General features: G+C 42.3%; 1 protein-coding gene across 5 annotated transcripts in view; it reads left to right on the plus strand.

Moving 5' to 3' along the window:
* The window catches only part of PROX1 (prospero homeobox 1), a 49,799-nt gene that overhangs the window by 21,739 nt on the left and 13,060 nt on the right, over positions 1–15,000 (plus strand). For all 5 annotated transcript variants that reach the window (XM_051783921.1, XM_051783925.1, XM_051783926.1 and 2 more), the window contains one exon: positions 38–232. In XM_051783921.1, coding sequence (XP_051639881.1) covers positions 38–232 — 195 coding nt within the window. The remainder of the gene's footprint in view (positions 1–37; positions 233–15,000) is intronic.

Raw genomic sequence — 15,000 nt, forward strand, 5'->3', positions numbered from 1 at the left:
CAGTGCTCTTATCCTTCTTACTGTTTAAATTTAACAGTTCAACAGATGCATTACCTCTCAGCTCATCAAGTGGTTTAGCAATTTCCGTGAGTTTTACTACATTCAGATGGAGAAGTATGCGCGGCAAGCCATCAACGACGGGGTCACGAGCACTGAGGAGCTGTCTATAACCAGAGACTGTGAGCTGTACAGGGCCCTGAACATGCACTACAATAAAGCAAATGATTTTGAGGTAGGCACTGATCTTTGTTTCTGTGTGTGTGAGTTGTTTTGAGGTCCAGTCTGCCTTTAAAATAATGTACCTTTTTGTTGTGGCTGTGACCAGTGGAATCTCGGCATTCCATGTCCCTGAATGATGTTAATTAATCTTTTTAGCCCTGGAAGCTGGAGACTTATGCCTCACTAGGACTTGACAAGAGATAAAAGTTTTCACTTTTTTTTTTCTATGTTTCTTAGTTTCGACTTTTTGAAGTTTTCTTTAGGAGGGACAGTAGAGAAAGAAGTCACCTCTCAGCTCTTCTAAAGCTCCATAATTGTGTGATCAAACACTCTGCTTTCCTTCGTTTGATTTCTAGAATTACAATGAATTTGCTTTATCAAACTGCAGGATAAAATGAGTACTCGAAGTAAATGCTCCGTTTTCTGCTGTAACGGGTTTGTGGCTTTGATTAAGATTCCTGTTTACAGGCCAGCCTGGTAGCTGAGCAGGCTATTGTTATCATTAACATGCTGACCCTCGGCGATACCACAGGAGAGTGTTTCTCCCTGCTGAGGATGGCAGTTTGCATTGTTCAGGTAGTCAGATGTAATGAAGCATTTGAACAGGATGTGCATGCGGGGGAGGCTCGAGTAATCCCATCTCTTGGTGGAGTGGGAAAGCAATGATGGTACTAATAATTTCTTTTTATTTTTTTTGTCTGCAACTTTCTCTCAGAGTCAAGTTGCATAATGACCCCGCCTCCTGAAACAAAAGTGACATTTGTCAGCTTAAGGAGAGTTGTTTCCTGCCTAAAATCCTTCCGAGGGATTTTTAGCCATGTTCGTTTTCACAGCACATAAGTTCAGATGATGCAAAAAGTCTCAGCAAAGACTTTCTTGTCTTTCTTGGCTGCTTCCTCCTGTTCTGGGTTGGCAGAGTTTTTTGGGAAATGGTTGTATGGAAGGGGCAGATGAAGAAAGAGGGGAGAAGAGGATGTTTTGCCATTTATTTTGGATGATGACAACATCCAGATTTTGTGTTTGGTGTGCTGAGACCCCCCCAGGTGCTCCCATGGGCTCTGGCCCTGCTAGGCACTCACACAGGCACAAGACAGGAGACTCCCACCCCAGTAGGTAGGCCTGCCTTCATGCCAAGGCATAATCACTAAATACAGGAACAGAAAAGGAAATACACAAGAAGATAAGTGTGACCAACTTTTTCCTTGTGCTTAAATTCCCTCAAGTTTTTTTCTTCTTAACTTTTTTTTCTGCTTGCAGAACATAGGTTGAAATGTTCTTTGCCCTCAAAAATCTTGTAACCTTGATGATTTCAGGCACTTCTTACTCCTTTTCAAAGTGTTACTGGCAGTGTTAATGTAAATGGATTGCTTCAGTGAAGTATTGTGCGGAGCGTATAGGTGTTTTCAGGTAGATAAGAAAATATAAATCTCATACATTTAGTACTTCTAGTGATTGCAGTGTCCTCAGCCAAGGGGTAGGAAAGGAGCCCCTTGGCTTGTTTTTCCCTGTCACGGAGGGAAAGAGGTGTTATAAATGGTGATTGCAGATTCATTCACTTAGTCTTCCTTGTGTTATTTAGTGTAATGAGAATTTCCTAGAGGTTTTAGTCTTGGTTTTACACTGATGATCCAGCAGTTAGGAGAACATTAAGCTGTATGGTGCAGTTTTTAATTAGACAATTGTAACTTTTTCTGAAAAATGCCCATCCCCTCCCCCACAAGCTGCAAAGCAAAAATGACAAGTACCGTAATGTTGAAATTGGATCCAAAAGGATTTAGCTAACTGAGCATTTGCCATATTTAGCATCATCAAAGTTCCTTCCTCTCATACTCCAATGATGCTTTGCTGATCTTCTGATTAGTCTGATACGCCATTTCTCTTAAATCACCTACACTGTTATTTCTAAACCCTCCCCCTTTATCTGTTCTTGGGTCAAATTTGTGCATATACTTCATGCATATACTCCTAAATTGACTATTAGGGAAAAAATGATAAATCTAGAATGTTCCTTTGGTCCATATCAGGCTGTGCCATTGATTTGTTCAAGAATTTGTGATACGTGTTCCTTTTCCTGCACATTGCCACTGACAGCTTGTAGCAAAGTCAAGTAAGATGTTTAACAAACCACATGTTCTATCGTTTTTAGCTTTGCCATTGTGCCCTTGTGGCTGTGAGCCAGAGACAGATCCAACGCCTCCTCCAGTGCAGTTCAACTTTGCCTGTGTTTTGTGTGTACACATGTGTGTATTTGTGTAGCCAGTTCCAAATTGCTCTCTCACAGTACAGCTAGCTGGTGAAACATGTGCTGAGCTGCACAAAGCAATTAGAAACTGAGTTTTGAAAGGGAGGAAAAAAAAAACCCACGGGAGTTTTTTTGTTTGGTTTTTTTTGCTTGGTTTTTTTTTTTCTTGGTGGAAGGTGAAGATGCTTCTCTATTCTGGGGCCATTCTTCCAGAGAGGAAGAAGGTGGGTTGTCCTGGTGAATGCAAACCACAAATATATGTGTCCCAGCAAAAATGCCGAAGTTGGTCAGAAAGAGAGGACAGCTTGCTGTGCCACTCGATATCTGTCTCATCTGCGGTGTTGCCATAGGCTTTTGAATGCCAGCTGCAATAATTAAAGTCAGATATTGTTACTATGCATTTAAAAAAAAGAAAGGAAAATAAAACATAAGTAATTTCATAACTCTCTTCCAGAATATGTCCTAACACAGGTCATTAGAGCTCGCAGTTGTGACTGTGGCAGGATGATTGAAAACAAGGGGGATACCATGCTGTGAGTAAAAATAAAAATAGGGTTTAAAAAAATGAGTTAAAATAGAAATATGGTTAAAAAATATAAACAAGAGGGTTTCTTTTCTCATATATGTACTTAAAACAAGCAAAAGAAATCGGCCTGAGGACAATACCTGAATTTTAGCCTTGCTTTGGCTCCCACTCTTTCTCAATCATCCTTGTTCCCTGGCATTTTTTAGTAGTTACCGTCATTCTCCATGTATTAATGTCTCTCTGCACAATGCCTGTTCCTTTTCCTTATGGGCACTTAACATCTCAGTCTTAGTTCTGAAGTCTCAGGGTCTCTCTGTGTTAGCAATTTCCCTCTGTGCCCCCCTGCCTACTCCTTCCGCTTGCCCTGCTCCTCTGCATAGTGAAAAAATGAGCACCAAAGCAAGTCCCCACATGCGCCATCTTTCTGAGCTCAGCCTGCCTGCTGCTTCACGGGAACTCACCCGATTTTGCAGATGTAGTTATTGAGATTGATCACAATAGTGAAACGTCTGCCAAGCTGCTTTATTTGCACAAATACACTGTATGCGGTTTTGGTACAGTGGGGCTTGATGTGATGATTGCCTCTTTTCATAGCGCTGGTTACGGCACACGTCGTCGTTTCGAAGGGAGAGAAAACCATTTTTAAGAAGTTTGCTCTTCTTTAGGTGGGAACATACTAGAGGGAAAAACCTAATTAAGACCACTTGTACTCAGGTCTTAGCAGAATGTTTAACTTAAGACATTCTGGGCTAGTCCCATAAAAATCAATGAGATGATGTAAAACAAGTCAAATAACACCACCTATAAAATCTAAGTAATAATCCAGTCACGTAAGTGGCCTGTGAGCCCTTGAGGGGAATCCAGGCTGCCAACATTTTCAGAAGTGATGATGATTTTAGGTCAATTTTGTTTTGGGATGCTCAATGAGAGTCACTCCGTCAGGAGGTCCTCAATGGTCCATTCCCTGAAAATGAAGTGTACCCAGCACTGCATCCAAAAATTAAGATATCCTAAATTATCAAAAATGCTGACCACTCGTGTGCTTATTTTAGGAACCTGTATTCTTCTCCAGTTTCATCTGCAGGATTCATCTTGAACTGAATTGGTGTTCATCAAAAGGAGAATTAAAGCCCTCGAACCTGATTCTCATTTAAACTAAGGCCACTTACGAGTGGTTTTGCAATACATAGGCACCATAAAGTACGGTTTATAACCACCCTAATCCTCTGGAGCAGTGCAAAGTGGCCTCAAGAGAAGTGAAAATCAAGTCTGTAACTTGCTAACTTGAATCTCAGAGGTTGCTCTTTCCATACAAACTGCCCTGCCGTGGCAGTCTCCGCGCTTCTGGTGGTACCAGCAGTGAGCACAGCCTAACGGGACAGTTGTTTGTTTCAGTATTTGACTCCTCGCATTTTTTCCCTCAGCTGTATACTTCCTCCTTCAAGGGCTTTATTGTTGTAGTGTTTCAACATCGTTCTCGGCATTCTTAAAGACAGAGTCGGAAGGCCGCTGTCTGGTGATCTGCAGCAAGGGGAGTAAATCTGCTTTGGCAATTTAAGAATAACAAATGTAACTGTTCTGAGTCCTCTGAAGAGAAACTGGAGCATAGAAAAGCATAGGTGTCCAGATAGTATTTTCTTTTTCACTCAAAAATCTTGGTTTGGGGAAATTTAGACGATGCCCTCTGGCCTTTTGCTTTCTCTCTCTCTTTTTTTTTTTTTTTCCTAATTTTGAAGAGGCTCTCTTGTGAAACAGCAGAGCTTTCCTTGAAACTGCACAGGACATGAACCTGTTTTTTAATCAAGTAACAAAATCCATGGCTTGCACTAGAAGGTCTGTGCGTTGCATGTATCAATTAATGCTTATTAATCAGTTTTTGCAGTTAGTTGAACTGCAGACCGTAGTTGGAAGCTATTAGGGAGAGAGTCGCGAGAGGAATACTGTTGCAGGACTAACTCGGTTTTGCTGTTTGTGTCCTTTGGAATCAAGGTGTTTGTATAATGAAATTGGCACATTGATATATGATCTATTTTTTAATGTCATTACAATTTTAGTTCTCTCTGCCTTTTTGTCATTGGGTTACATTTAAGCACAGCAAGATCAACTTTAAACTTCCTTACTCAACAGCTTTATTAGTTATAACGTACCGTGACCTTTCTCAACATTCTTAAAGAAAAAGATACAGTGTAATGTCACTTTACTTTGCTTATTGTTCTTTGTTGTGGTGAACAAAGCATTTTCTACAGTGGCTATAGCACATAATTATACAGCTTTCAATAGCGGTGTCTTGGCACATATCAAAGTTCAGAAGAGCCTTTAGAAAAAAAAAGATGTTTTGTGGCAGCCTAGGGAGGGTCTCATCTTTCCTTCAGAAAATAGTTCAAGGCTCTTCTGTCAAGCTTCCCTACTTAGAGCTTTTTCTCCTCCTGCTTCATAAAGTTTAAAGGGGATTCAGTGGAGTTCTATGATCTATTTCCTTTGAAAGATTGTTCCTTTGCACAGAGAAGTCCTTTGACTTCAAGAGTTCACAGATTCATGTCTTTAGGTATCATATGTCTGACCTTATCAGTTACTCTATTTAATGTAGGAGAAAAAGTCTCAACTCTTTGTGTTTGTCTGTTTTGCCTCTGTGAAATGATTTGGTGAAAAGACCATCCTTTTTAACACACCACTGAGAGGCCGTTTCTGACTGTAACCTACCCTGTGGTTCTTCTAAAAAAAAAAAATTGTCCTTGTGTTTTGTGTATGGATGATTTCACAGTGAGAATAGAATTATACAAGGACAGACACACATAAAAAAATCTTTTGCTCTTTTTTCCTAAATGATCTATTGGCTATTTTGGTGGCTGCTACTCTGGTTCCCCAACAGGCACAACCATTTAACAAACACAGAGATAGCGGCTGGAGTGCTGGGCCAGCAGTAGGTTTTCCCTTGCTTCGACCTACCCCAAAGGCCTTCATAATTAATTGTCCTTCAGAGATGAGGAAAGTTCAGAGACAGTGTGTGTAGCGATGTCTATTGTCTGACATTCAGTTCTCCTTCCCTCAGCTCTTTTTCTTCATTCCACAAAGGGTTATCAATAGGAGCAGGGAGCAAGCTCTCTTCTAACAGCTGCTGGTGGTGGCTGTAGCTTTCTGTGGAAGGTATCATTGTGTTCAGCCATTTATGGATTAAATGGCTGGAAAAGTTCTAACAGCCTTTTCAAACGGGCGTGTTTATTTCATCTAGATTACACAGACCTATTTAGCTAATTAAAAACTTTCTCAGAACCCCTTCTCTCCTATTCAAGGGAAGAAAAAAAATTAAAACACTGCTGTAATTATGAAGAATGGCTGCAATGAAACTTTGTTAAATAAATGAAAAATTTGATCTGTCAGCTTTGATCAAAACGCACCCAAATAAACACAGGCTTGTTTGTTGAGTTGTTCTGTGGTTTTGGTTTGTGGTTTGTTGTTTTTTTTTCTTAGAGGGAAGCAAGGTGCACAGTAGAAAAAGCATAAAAGAAAACATTGATATAAGCTGAAACAGAAACAAACACCTAATTTAAAAAACTGCCACAGTTCATACTGTCTCTGCTCCTAACATCAAAGTGCAAAGATGCTCGAGTTTGCTAAACAGATTATTAATATTGTTGTGCCTTCTGTGATTAATTTAGAATCCACTGTGGCATAATTATTAAATTTCATATACAACAGAACAAAGTTATATACATGCTTCCTTGTTTTCCCTGATGATATGCTAAGCAAAGATATGGTGGGGTTAGTAGATAGGCAAGAAGTACAGTCAAATTAGAGCTGTTTATTAACAGTCGTTATGTTACTGCTCCAATTAATTGGGCGAAGCCAAAAAGGACAAATACAATCATTCTTCCACTGAACAGTTTAACTAGCAAATTAGGAAGGTTTGATAATTTTTTTTTCTGTTAAAAAAATGAAAAAGAACTTCACTCTGCACCTTCACCTGCATTCTTCCTAAATGCATCACTTTTCAATGGAAAGAAATAATCATATAAAACATTTTCTGGGCTCCATCTCACTCACTTCCTGATGTTAAGAAGGACCGCATAACAATCAAGATCAATTATTGTACTGATTAAGTTATTATGTCTGGCATTTTGAAACAGGTTTTCTGTATTTAAGGAGAAATTGCATACAAAGTAGATGCAGCTAATACTGTAATGCAAAAAAAGATCATAAAAAATTAAAGTTATTCTTATGAATCTTTCATTAGGAGCAATGAAAAAGGACATTGGTGAAGCCAAGAGCTTTGTTCTTCTGAGCTTCTCTTGTAGGGCCAGATCCTGCAAACAATTATGTACTTTGAGTGTTCCTTCTGTGAGAGTCCTGTTGGTGCCTTCAGCCTATCTCCTTCTCTTTCACACTTTTCCCACTTAGGCCTGTGGATTACTAGTAGTATTGTTCTACTTTATCAAACAGATGTTCCTGTCAAAAATTGACAAAAATTCTGTAAAAAAATATACCACAAAATCACACAGCTGTGCAGAGGCGAACACTTGCTTTTATGCAGGAAGAGCTGTTGTGAAATGATTTAAGGCTACTCAGAGCTTTTCAGATTACTCCCCACCGCAAATAACATGTTAAGTACTAAATTGCCCTAAGCGGTGTTTTATTACTGATCAATAAAAATAGTAATCTTGTCTTTTAGCATGGAAAAATATTTTAGTGGGATTTTTCCTTGTTTAGTTCATGGATAGTGGTAAACCAGAAAGCACAGTCCTCACCCTCCCATCTCACCCCCACCAAAAAAAGAAAAAAAATCAAACCCCATCCTCATTTGTTTCTAGCTTTGCTTTGGGGGAATCCTAGGATTGTTCCAGCTGAATGGTGTTGAGTTTCTGTTCCTGTGTGCGTGTGTGCGTGTAGTGATGATGTGCTGTGTTTTGGGTTGGGGTTTTTGTTTTTTGTTTTGTTTCTTTTACAATTATTTACCCCTACTCATCTTTATTGCCCCCTCCTCTTCTGAAACAAAACAAAAAAACATTGCCTTTCCCCCCCCCAAAAAAAAGGAAAAAGAAAAGAAACCAACAGAAACAAAACAAAACAAAACTTGGCAAACTCTTCTGACTCCTACTGCCATTTCATTTTGCATTCAACAAGGGGTAGTGGGAATTGAAACGTCAACTGGAGATCGAGAAAAGCACCAATTTATAGTGTGTTAGCCTTGCACAATTCAAGATTTCTTTTGCTAGCTGCACACATTATACCCAACATCTCGCCACTCTCTTGTGGCAGTTGTGAGGAATGGCTGTTTCTTCCCGTGTGTGTACTACAGGCCTCTAAAGACCCTTATTTATTCTCTCCCATGTCACCTTGTGTACAGTCTGGTCTGTGACACTGATGGTGATTATGTCATTATTTTGCTCTGGGGGCTTTGGCACATCTGCAGAGCTGATGCACATCTTCTTTGTTACGCTGGCATACGTCCCATATCGCAAATGCTTCATTAGCCTTACTGCCTGCCTCCTTGCCAGACAAGAATACCCAAATCCAAGCTTCTTTTTCCTCTGGTCTTTTGTGTCTGTGATGAGCCTTTATTCATCTTCCTAGTTCTTCCCTGTTTTCTATTTTTCTATGTAAAACCGATTTCCAGATGTCCGTCGTTCTCCAAAAGCCCATCGTAGATGAGGAGTGAGAAGCAAGGTGAATTTTAACCCATGTTACCCCTCGCTCACTCAAAGTCTTATCCTTTACAGGCTGAAATGCTTTTTCATTCATTCTGCGTCTGGCAGGAGTTCGTTAGGCAGTTCAGTTTTAAAACCTGATGTTTTGGGGGGAAAAAGAAAAAAGAAGAGGAACTGGTGATTTCTCTTGCCATTTAATAAATCCTAGTTGTGCTAATGGGTAACATGCAAGATGCACATGCTTCTTCCAGACTTCCTCCATTTCTTTTAGAGGACGTAGCTAAATTTCTCACTTGGAACTTTTGGAGAAGTAGCACTGTCTAGCAAAGAAGGAGGGTGTTCATGAGACCTGATCAGATGAAATTTCTTATATCCTGTTTTAATGTGTCACATTAGAAGGTTGCAGAAAAATTGAGGAAAATGTCTGATCTTCTAAACTTTGTCTAAACTGCTCTATACAAATGTCATACCAGAGAGATGTGAAATAGTGAGTTAACTTACTAGTTTTGTAAGATTTTGCTCCCGCATCCCACCCGCCCCCTGCCTTTTCTTCATGACACTGAACTAAATTCTGGGCTGGATTCTCAGTGTCTGGTGTAAATCAGGTCCAGCAATCACTGCAGCTAATTAATCTATGCCAGCTGAAGAGCTGTCTTTTGTTATGTTACTATACAGTCAAGTGTGTGAATATATGTTAAAGGTTAATTGGAAAAAAAGTTTCATTTAATTTTTTTTAAACTAAAATTCAAATGCAGCACTGGATTTGGAGTCACAGAGCCATCATGTTTATGGATGTGGGGTGGAGGGGGGCGTTGTTTTTATTTTTGTAAGGCACGCTTGCCAAAAGAGGAGGTCCCAGCCGATACTGTCTCATAGTGTGGGGTCAGGGCTGTGTGACTGACTTTAACAGAAGTCTTACAGATAGAATTGCCTGTCCTATAGGACTTTGAATAGGTCACCTTCACACAGAACACTGCTTGATACATTCAATGTGTTTTAAAATGGACAAGAGTCAGGCTCTCTTAATATGTATTAGCAAACTGTCAGAAACCTTTGGAAAACGTGGGGGTGTAGCAGCATTATGACCCGTGCTGGTTTCTGGGCCGGCTTTCTGGGGTCCTGCCCTTTTTCAGAGCAGATATCCCTGGTCTGAGAGAGCAGTGGCAGTGCAGGTCTGCTTGCTGAGAGACCTTCCAACACTGGTGTGGAGCTCAATGGAGACGCTGTTTTCAAAGATGCTTAAATCTGTAAGGGCAAATACTGAGGCTGTGAGGAAGTAGCAGCAGGATATTTTAGGGGTCCATAAGGACTCTGTGGTTTTCACCTGAGACAAAGTGAATCTGAGAGCAGAGGGAGCCAGAGTTCGTAGCATTAGTAACATGAATGGCACAAGAAGTGAAGAAATACTGTTTGGTTGAAGTGGGAGTCTTCAGAGAACTGTATCACTTTCTATAGTTACACATAGCCCATCATCTGCAGCACTGGAGTATAGCTGAATTTTGTGTGCAGAGAGGGACCCTGGTGTATTCCTGGGAGGTAAGCGTGGGTGGGGGAGAGATAGAAGGGCAGCCAGAAGGGTTGGACGAAGGTAATCAACGTTTTTGGAGATGATTTCTCCCTGTAGATCTGGAAGGGGCAAGGTTCAGCTTTCTTATCTGCAGGGGGGGAAGGTACACAGCAGGGCTCTGACTCGTTTTGTGTGCCCTCTGCGGGGGGGCTGTTTCAAGGCTCTGGTGGAAATGTGCTTCAGAAGAAGCCGTGTCCAGGTGGTGGTCCAGAGTGCTCAAAGAGGTGGCCTTGAACTTGTTTCTCTAGTTAGTGGAGAGGCTTTCTAGAGAGCAGAAAACCAGGGTGGCTTGAGCTCTGTTGCTAAACAGAAAGGCTGCTGTGATTGGGACTTACAGGGCAGAACTGTGGCATAGACATAATACATTTAAAGCAGTATTCTACAATTTACAGAAAGTTTTTAGAGGAGAAAGGGAAAATCAACATATTTTTAGAGGAGAAAGGGAAAATCAACATTAACTGCCAAATATCAATGTTCAGCGGGGCGGGTGGAGGAGACGCTGAAACAGCTTATCTCTTGCAATTGCAGAGAAGGCTGGCTCCATCAGATGAGGCCCAGCCTCGAGGTTATCTAATCCAATGCTGGATGGAGTCACACCATTTCCTTCCACGAGGGATAAAGAGGAGTCAAATAAGAGGGAGCTCAGTCCATTAGGATGTAAGACTTCATCTTCTGACCTCACAGGCTTGTGAGCCTCATCTAGCAGGTCTGGCACTGAAGCGTGTAACAGGGTGTTTGTAGCCCAGTTTGGCTGGCTGCATGGCTCAGGGTGGAAGAGATGCAGCGGTTTATCCTGTGATGACAGCCTCCGAATGCTCCTAAAAGCATGGTTACACTGGGAGGAGATTTGTCCGAATTGTTCAGCAGGAGCCCTGAGCTGGTGGAGACAACTTTATTTGCAACACCCCTCACCCATAACCATGCACAGTTTCCTTCTCCTGCCCCTACCCTCTGCCATAGGAAAGAGGAAAGGAGGTACCCTGCTGCCAGAAGGCATGCTTACCACCTTCATGACACCCCCAAAAGGACCCTAGTGACTGCCTGTTTCCTTGCCAGACTGATTAAACACCACCTGCTTCCCATTCCCTCTCCCCTACCTACCTCGTCATTCCCCCCGCCCCAATACATGCAAACTGAGGAGGGAAAGGGCACAGTTGGAGCTTTTTAGGGCTAGACACAGAAGACAAAGGTGATTGCAACAGAGAGATGGGAAGAGTGTGCAAAAGCAAACACCAATTATAGATGTTACTGTACTGTTACAATGTATATATCTATATAGATATATAAGATGTATTCTAGATGTATACGCATTTTAATTTTCTCTTCTACTGCAGTGTTAGTGGCTCACCTCAGGGGCCAAATTCTGCTGAATGTAAAAGTCCCTGCACATTACAAGCTCTATGAACCAGTTTACCTCTGTATCCATGGTCCAGCCAGCAGTTACTGCATGCTTGTCTCTTGCACACATGGAAATACACCATGAGAGCAGAGGACTTACTGCTGGTAAGAGGCGTGCCTCCTTATCACAGTCCAGGCTGTGCCTCCTGATTCCTTCTGAGTAACACATCACATTTCCATCCAGCTAATGTCTCTAGGAGAGTATGCAACAACCTTTCTGCTGAGCCAAAATTGGGTGGTCATCCCTGTACTTACTTTTCTGGACAGGTTTTTTGTGGGCGCCTATCTGTGGTACCTGCCAGAATTTGGCAGCAGGGTATGTAATGTGCCGCTTGGCATTGTAGGCAGCCTCTTGAAGCAGATTGCATTTCACCACAATGAACTGAGTTAAAGTCAGGCTATCCTTGTGGGTGAGAGTTTTATTTCTCCTTCAGTTTTTGTATGAGACAGTAACCCCTCCTGTGATTCTTTCTTACATTTCCCAACACATACTAAATGCCCAGCTATCATAAGCTGTAGGAACCTTAGTGATTTTTCCATTCTGCAGCAGTGCCACTGGCAATACAGCAAGTTAAGGGCAATCAGAGTTTCCATTAGAAGCTTCTACATCTCATGCAGTTCTAATTTGTCAGTAAGGCGGAAAAGGAAATATAAAAGTCTTCCCCTTGAAATGCTGTTGATGATTTTTGAGGGCGGGGAAAGGGAGAACTGAATTTCAAGGTGCAAAAAGTCTAAACAAATTGAAAATAGAAAGTCTTTTTTGTATTGTTTTAGCCCGCTCTACTCTCAAGTCTTACCAAGTTTTGTGTTTAAAAACTAGCACATTGAAGCCGTGGTGTTTCCATTGACAGAGTAGATGTGTTTCCATGATGGATAGGCTCATCCCCTGAACCATGGGCACAGCAGTTCCAGGACAGAGATCCTACAGGGGTGCAGTGATGTGCGTGGTGCAGGATGCCTCTCGCGTACTTTGAAATGGGAAAATGGGTCCTACCAGGGAGGCTCCCAAGAGGCAGCAGCAGGGTTTCAGCCTGGGCGAGATGCAGAAGCGCCGCTGTCGGCGCTCAGCCGGGGCACGCAGCACCAGCGGTGCTTGGTTCTCCAGCCGTGCGGGGAGTCTGCAGAGTACTTCCCAATCTTTATTTGTGGAAAAGCTTAATTGAAATGCAAGTGATTAAATCTAATGTATCATGCAGTATCCATTTTCACTGCACTACCACTTTCACTTCCCCGATATTATCAGGCATCTCAGCAGCCCCACTGTCAGTTTTTTCCCTTGTAAGAGCCATGCCCATTCTCTCTCCTCTTTGTGAGCTTGGTGAAGGAGATAACAGTAAGCCAGCAGTAGATTACTAGTGCCCCAAACTCCTCTCAAGGGATAAGGGGTCTCAGATTTATTTTAAACAAACACTTTTCAAATATACTCTTAAATCATTCCAGCTTTTCACAAAGAATAAAAAACCTACAGTGCAGCAGTAAATGCAATAAGCAACCTCTGTTCTTTTCCTAATTTTTCTCTTTTGAGCCGGACTTAGGCTAATGCTTTTCCCTTCCCAGCATCAGTGATGTCCCAAAAGAGTGGGCTTCTCCTTGTGTGCCACAGTGGAAGAACAGACTTTCCTGAACGGCCACCAAGTTTCTTGTCCATTTTTTTCTCTTTCCAAAAAATCTCTTTAGTAACAGATTTGTACAGCAGGACTTGTGAAAGGAAATTTGAAGGCAATAAGTGCAGACTGTGGTAGCACCAGAGAGCTGCTGCTGTAGCCAAGGGGATTGGGACACATGTAGGGGTGGGCAAATTGATACTAGAAAGGTGCTGGTTGGGAGAAAAGTGTGTTTACTAGAGCGTCCAATAGTTGAGGTATTTTTCATTTGTGTTTTTAAAACAAAAACATCCTTTCCAACTATTTCCCTCTCCTCATAAGTGATAATGGAAGAGGCATTAGCCTTTCCATTGCCTGAGCCAACCTGTTTTTTTTTCTAAGAGGTGTCCAGGATGTTCAGCCAATTGAGTGATCTAATTAGCTGAAAATTGTTAATTTCCTTTACCTTATAAAGCACCTAACACAGAAACTGTTAAATAATGTTAAGTGTCAGACTTAAACTGAGAACATTGGGCCATATGCTGCCATGGCTTTCAAGCCAAAAAGTGTAGCAACTTACTCCAAAACCTGCCTGCAATTCCTGTGTAGAAGCCAAAGCCTCCTGCTTGATATGCTGCCACACCAACTTGCAGGGCTAAGGTGGTCCCACTCAGCAGCTCGCTGCCCTTGGGGAACAGAGTGTGTGCGTGAGGGGAGGTCATGGTCTGGATAAACGTGGCAGGAGCCAGGACACCAGCGAGGTATTGTAGATGCTGCCCTTGCAAGCACAGGAAAACCGATGGTAGGGCAGTGCAGCTCGTGGCAGTGTTATCCTGGAAAAGACATCAGGTCTGTGCCTGGAGCTGCTAATTGCACAAGCCCCTTGTCTCTGAAGGGCCAGGTGGATAGGTGAGCTGCCTTGTAGCTCTTTGTTAAAGCAGGGAGGTCCCTGGACTGGTGGAATGCATGCAAGGAAGGGGCTGGTCTGAGTGTCATCAGCCTCTCTGAGCCCACTGAGCCACAGAGAAATGGGTTCAGAGATAGTGTGATGCTTTACTGCTGGCTTGACCCCAACATTGCTCTGATGCAGTGTCTTACAGGTAGGGAAGGAATGCAAAAGGGCTTGTCCTTAATAAGTTTCCTACACAACACAGACTGTGGGTATGGGAGTGCACGTTTAGGTGCCAGCTTTCCACCAAAGCCCACAGATTTAAGTCTTTCTCCTGTGAGGAAGAGGCTCAGGGCTGATTTTGGGAATGGGGGGTGCATGTGCAAATCCAGTTTGTGCTGTGTATGAGATTTTCTTGGCAGAAGTATTTTCTTGGCAGAAGTATTTCTCTTTAATCTCTTCTGCTGTTGCTGTGCCTGTGCTGGTGTGGACTGCTGTGCACACACATTAAAGCTGTCTGACCCGGAGCTACCCATGGTGCGACTGCTCCCCCAGTAGTGGACTCACTCATCATCCTGGAGAGGTTCTCCATCACTTGTCTAATAGATGCTGTTTATGCCTTATCCTTGGGTTAAGAGGCTCCCTACAGACTTCCTCTGTATAGCTACTGTCCAGATCATCCAACAAGAAGAGTGATCTGGCCTTCCCCCTCTCACCCCCTCCAATCTGTTTACCTCCCATTACCACAACCCTGTGCTCTGCAACGTGAGCAGCCTTCACCAGCTGAAGACCTCTGATCCCAAGTCCACTAGAGATTTTGGCTTTCCTATTTGGCACGGTGACTTTTCGTCCACCAGGTCAACGTGAATAAAGACTTTTTAAATCCATAATGTCCTGCAATTTGAAAGAAAAAACCCAACCTGCTTCTAGAGAA

Source organism: Manacus candei, unplaced genomic scaffold (genome assembly GCF_025592945.1).
Source record: "Manacus candei isolate 608988 ecotype Guabito, Panama unplaced genomic scaffold, ASM2559294v1 h1tg000017l, whole genome shotgun sequence".
Taxonomy (NCBI): Eukaryota; Metazoa; Chordata; class Aves; order Passeriformes; family Pipridae; genus Manacus; species Manacus candei.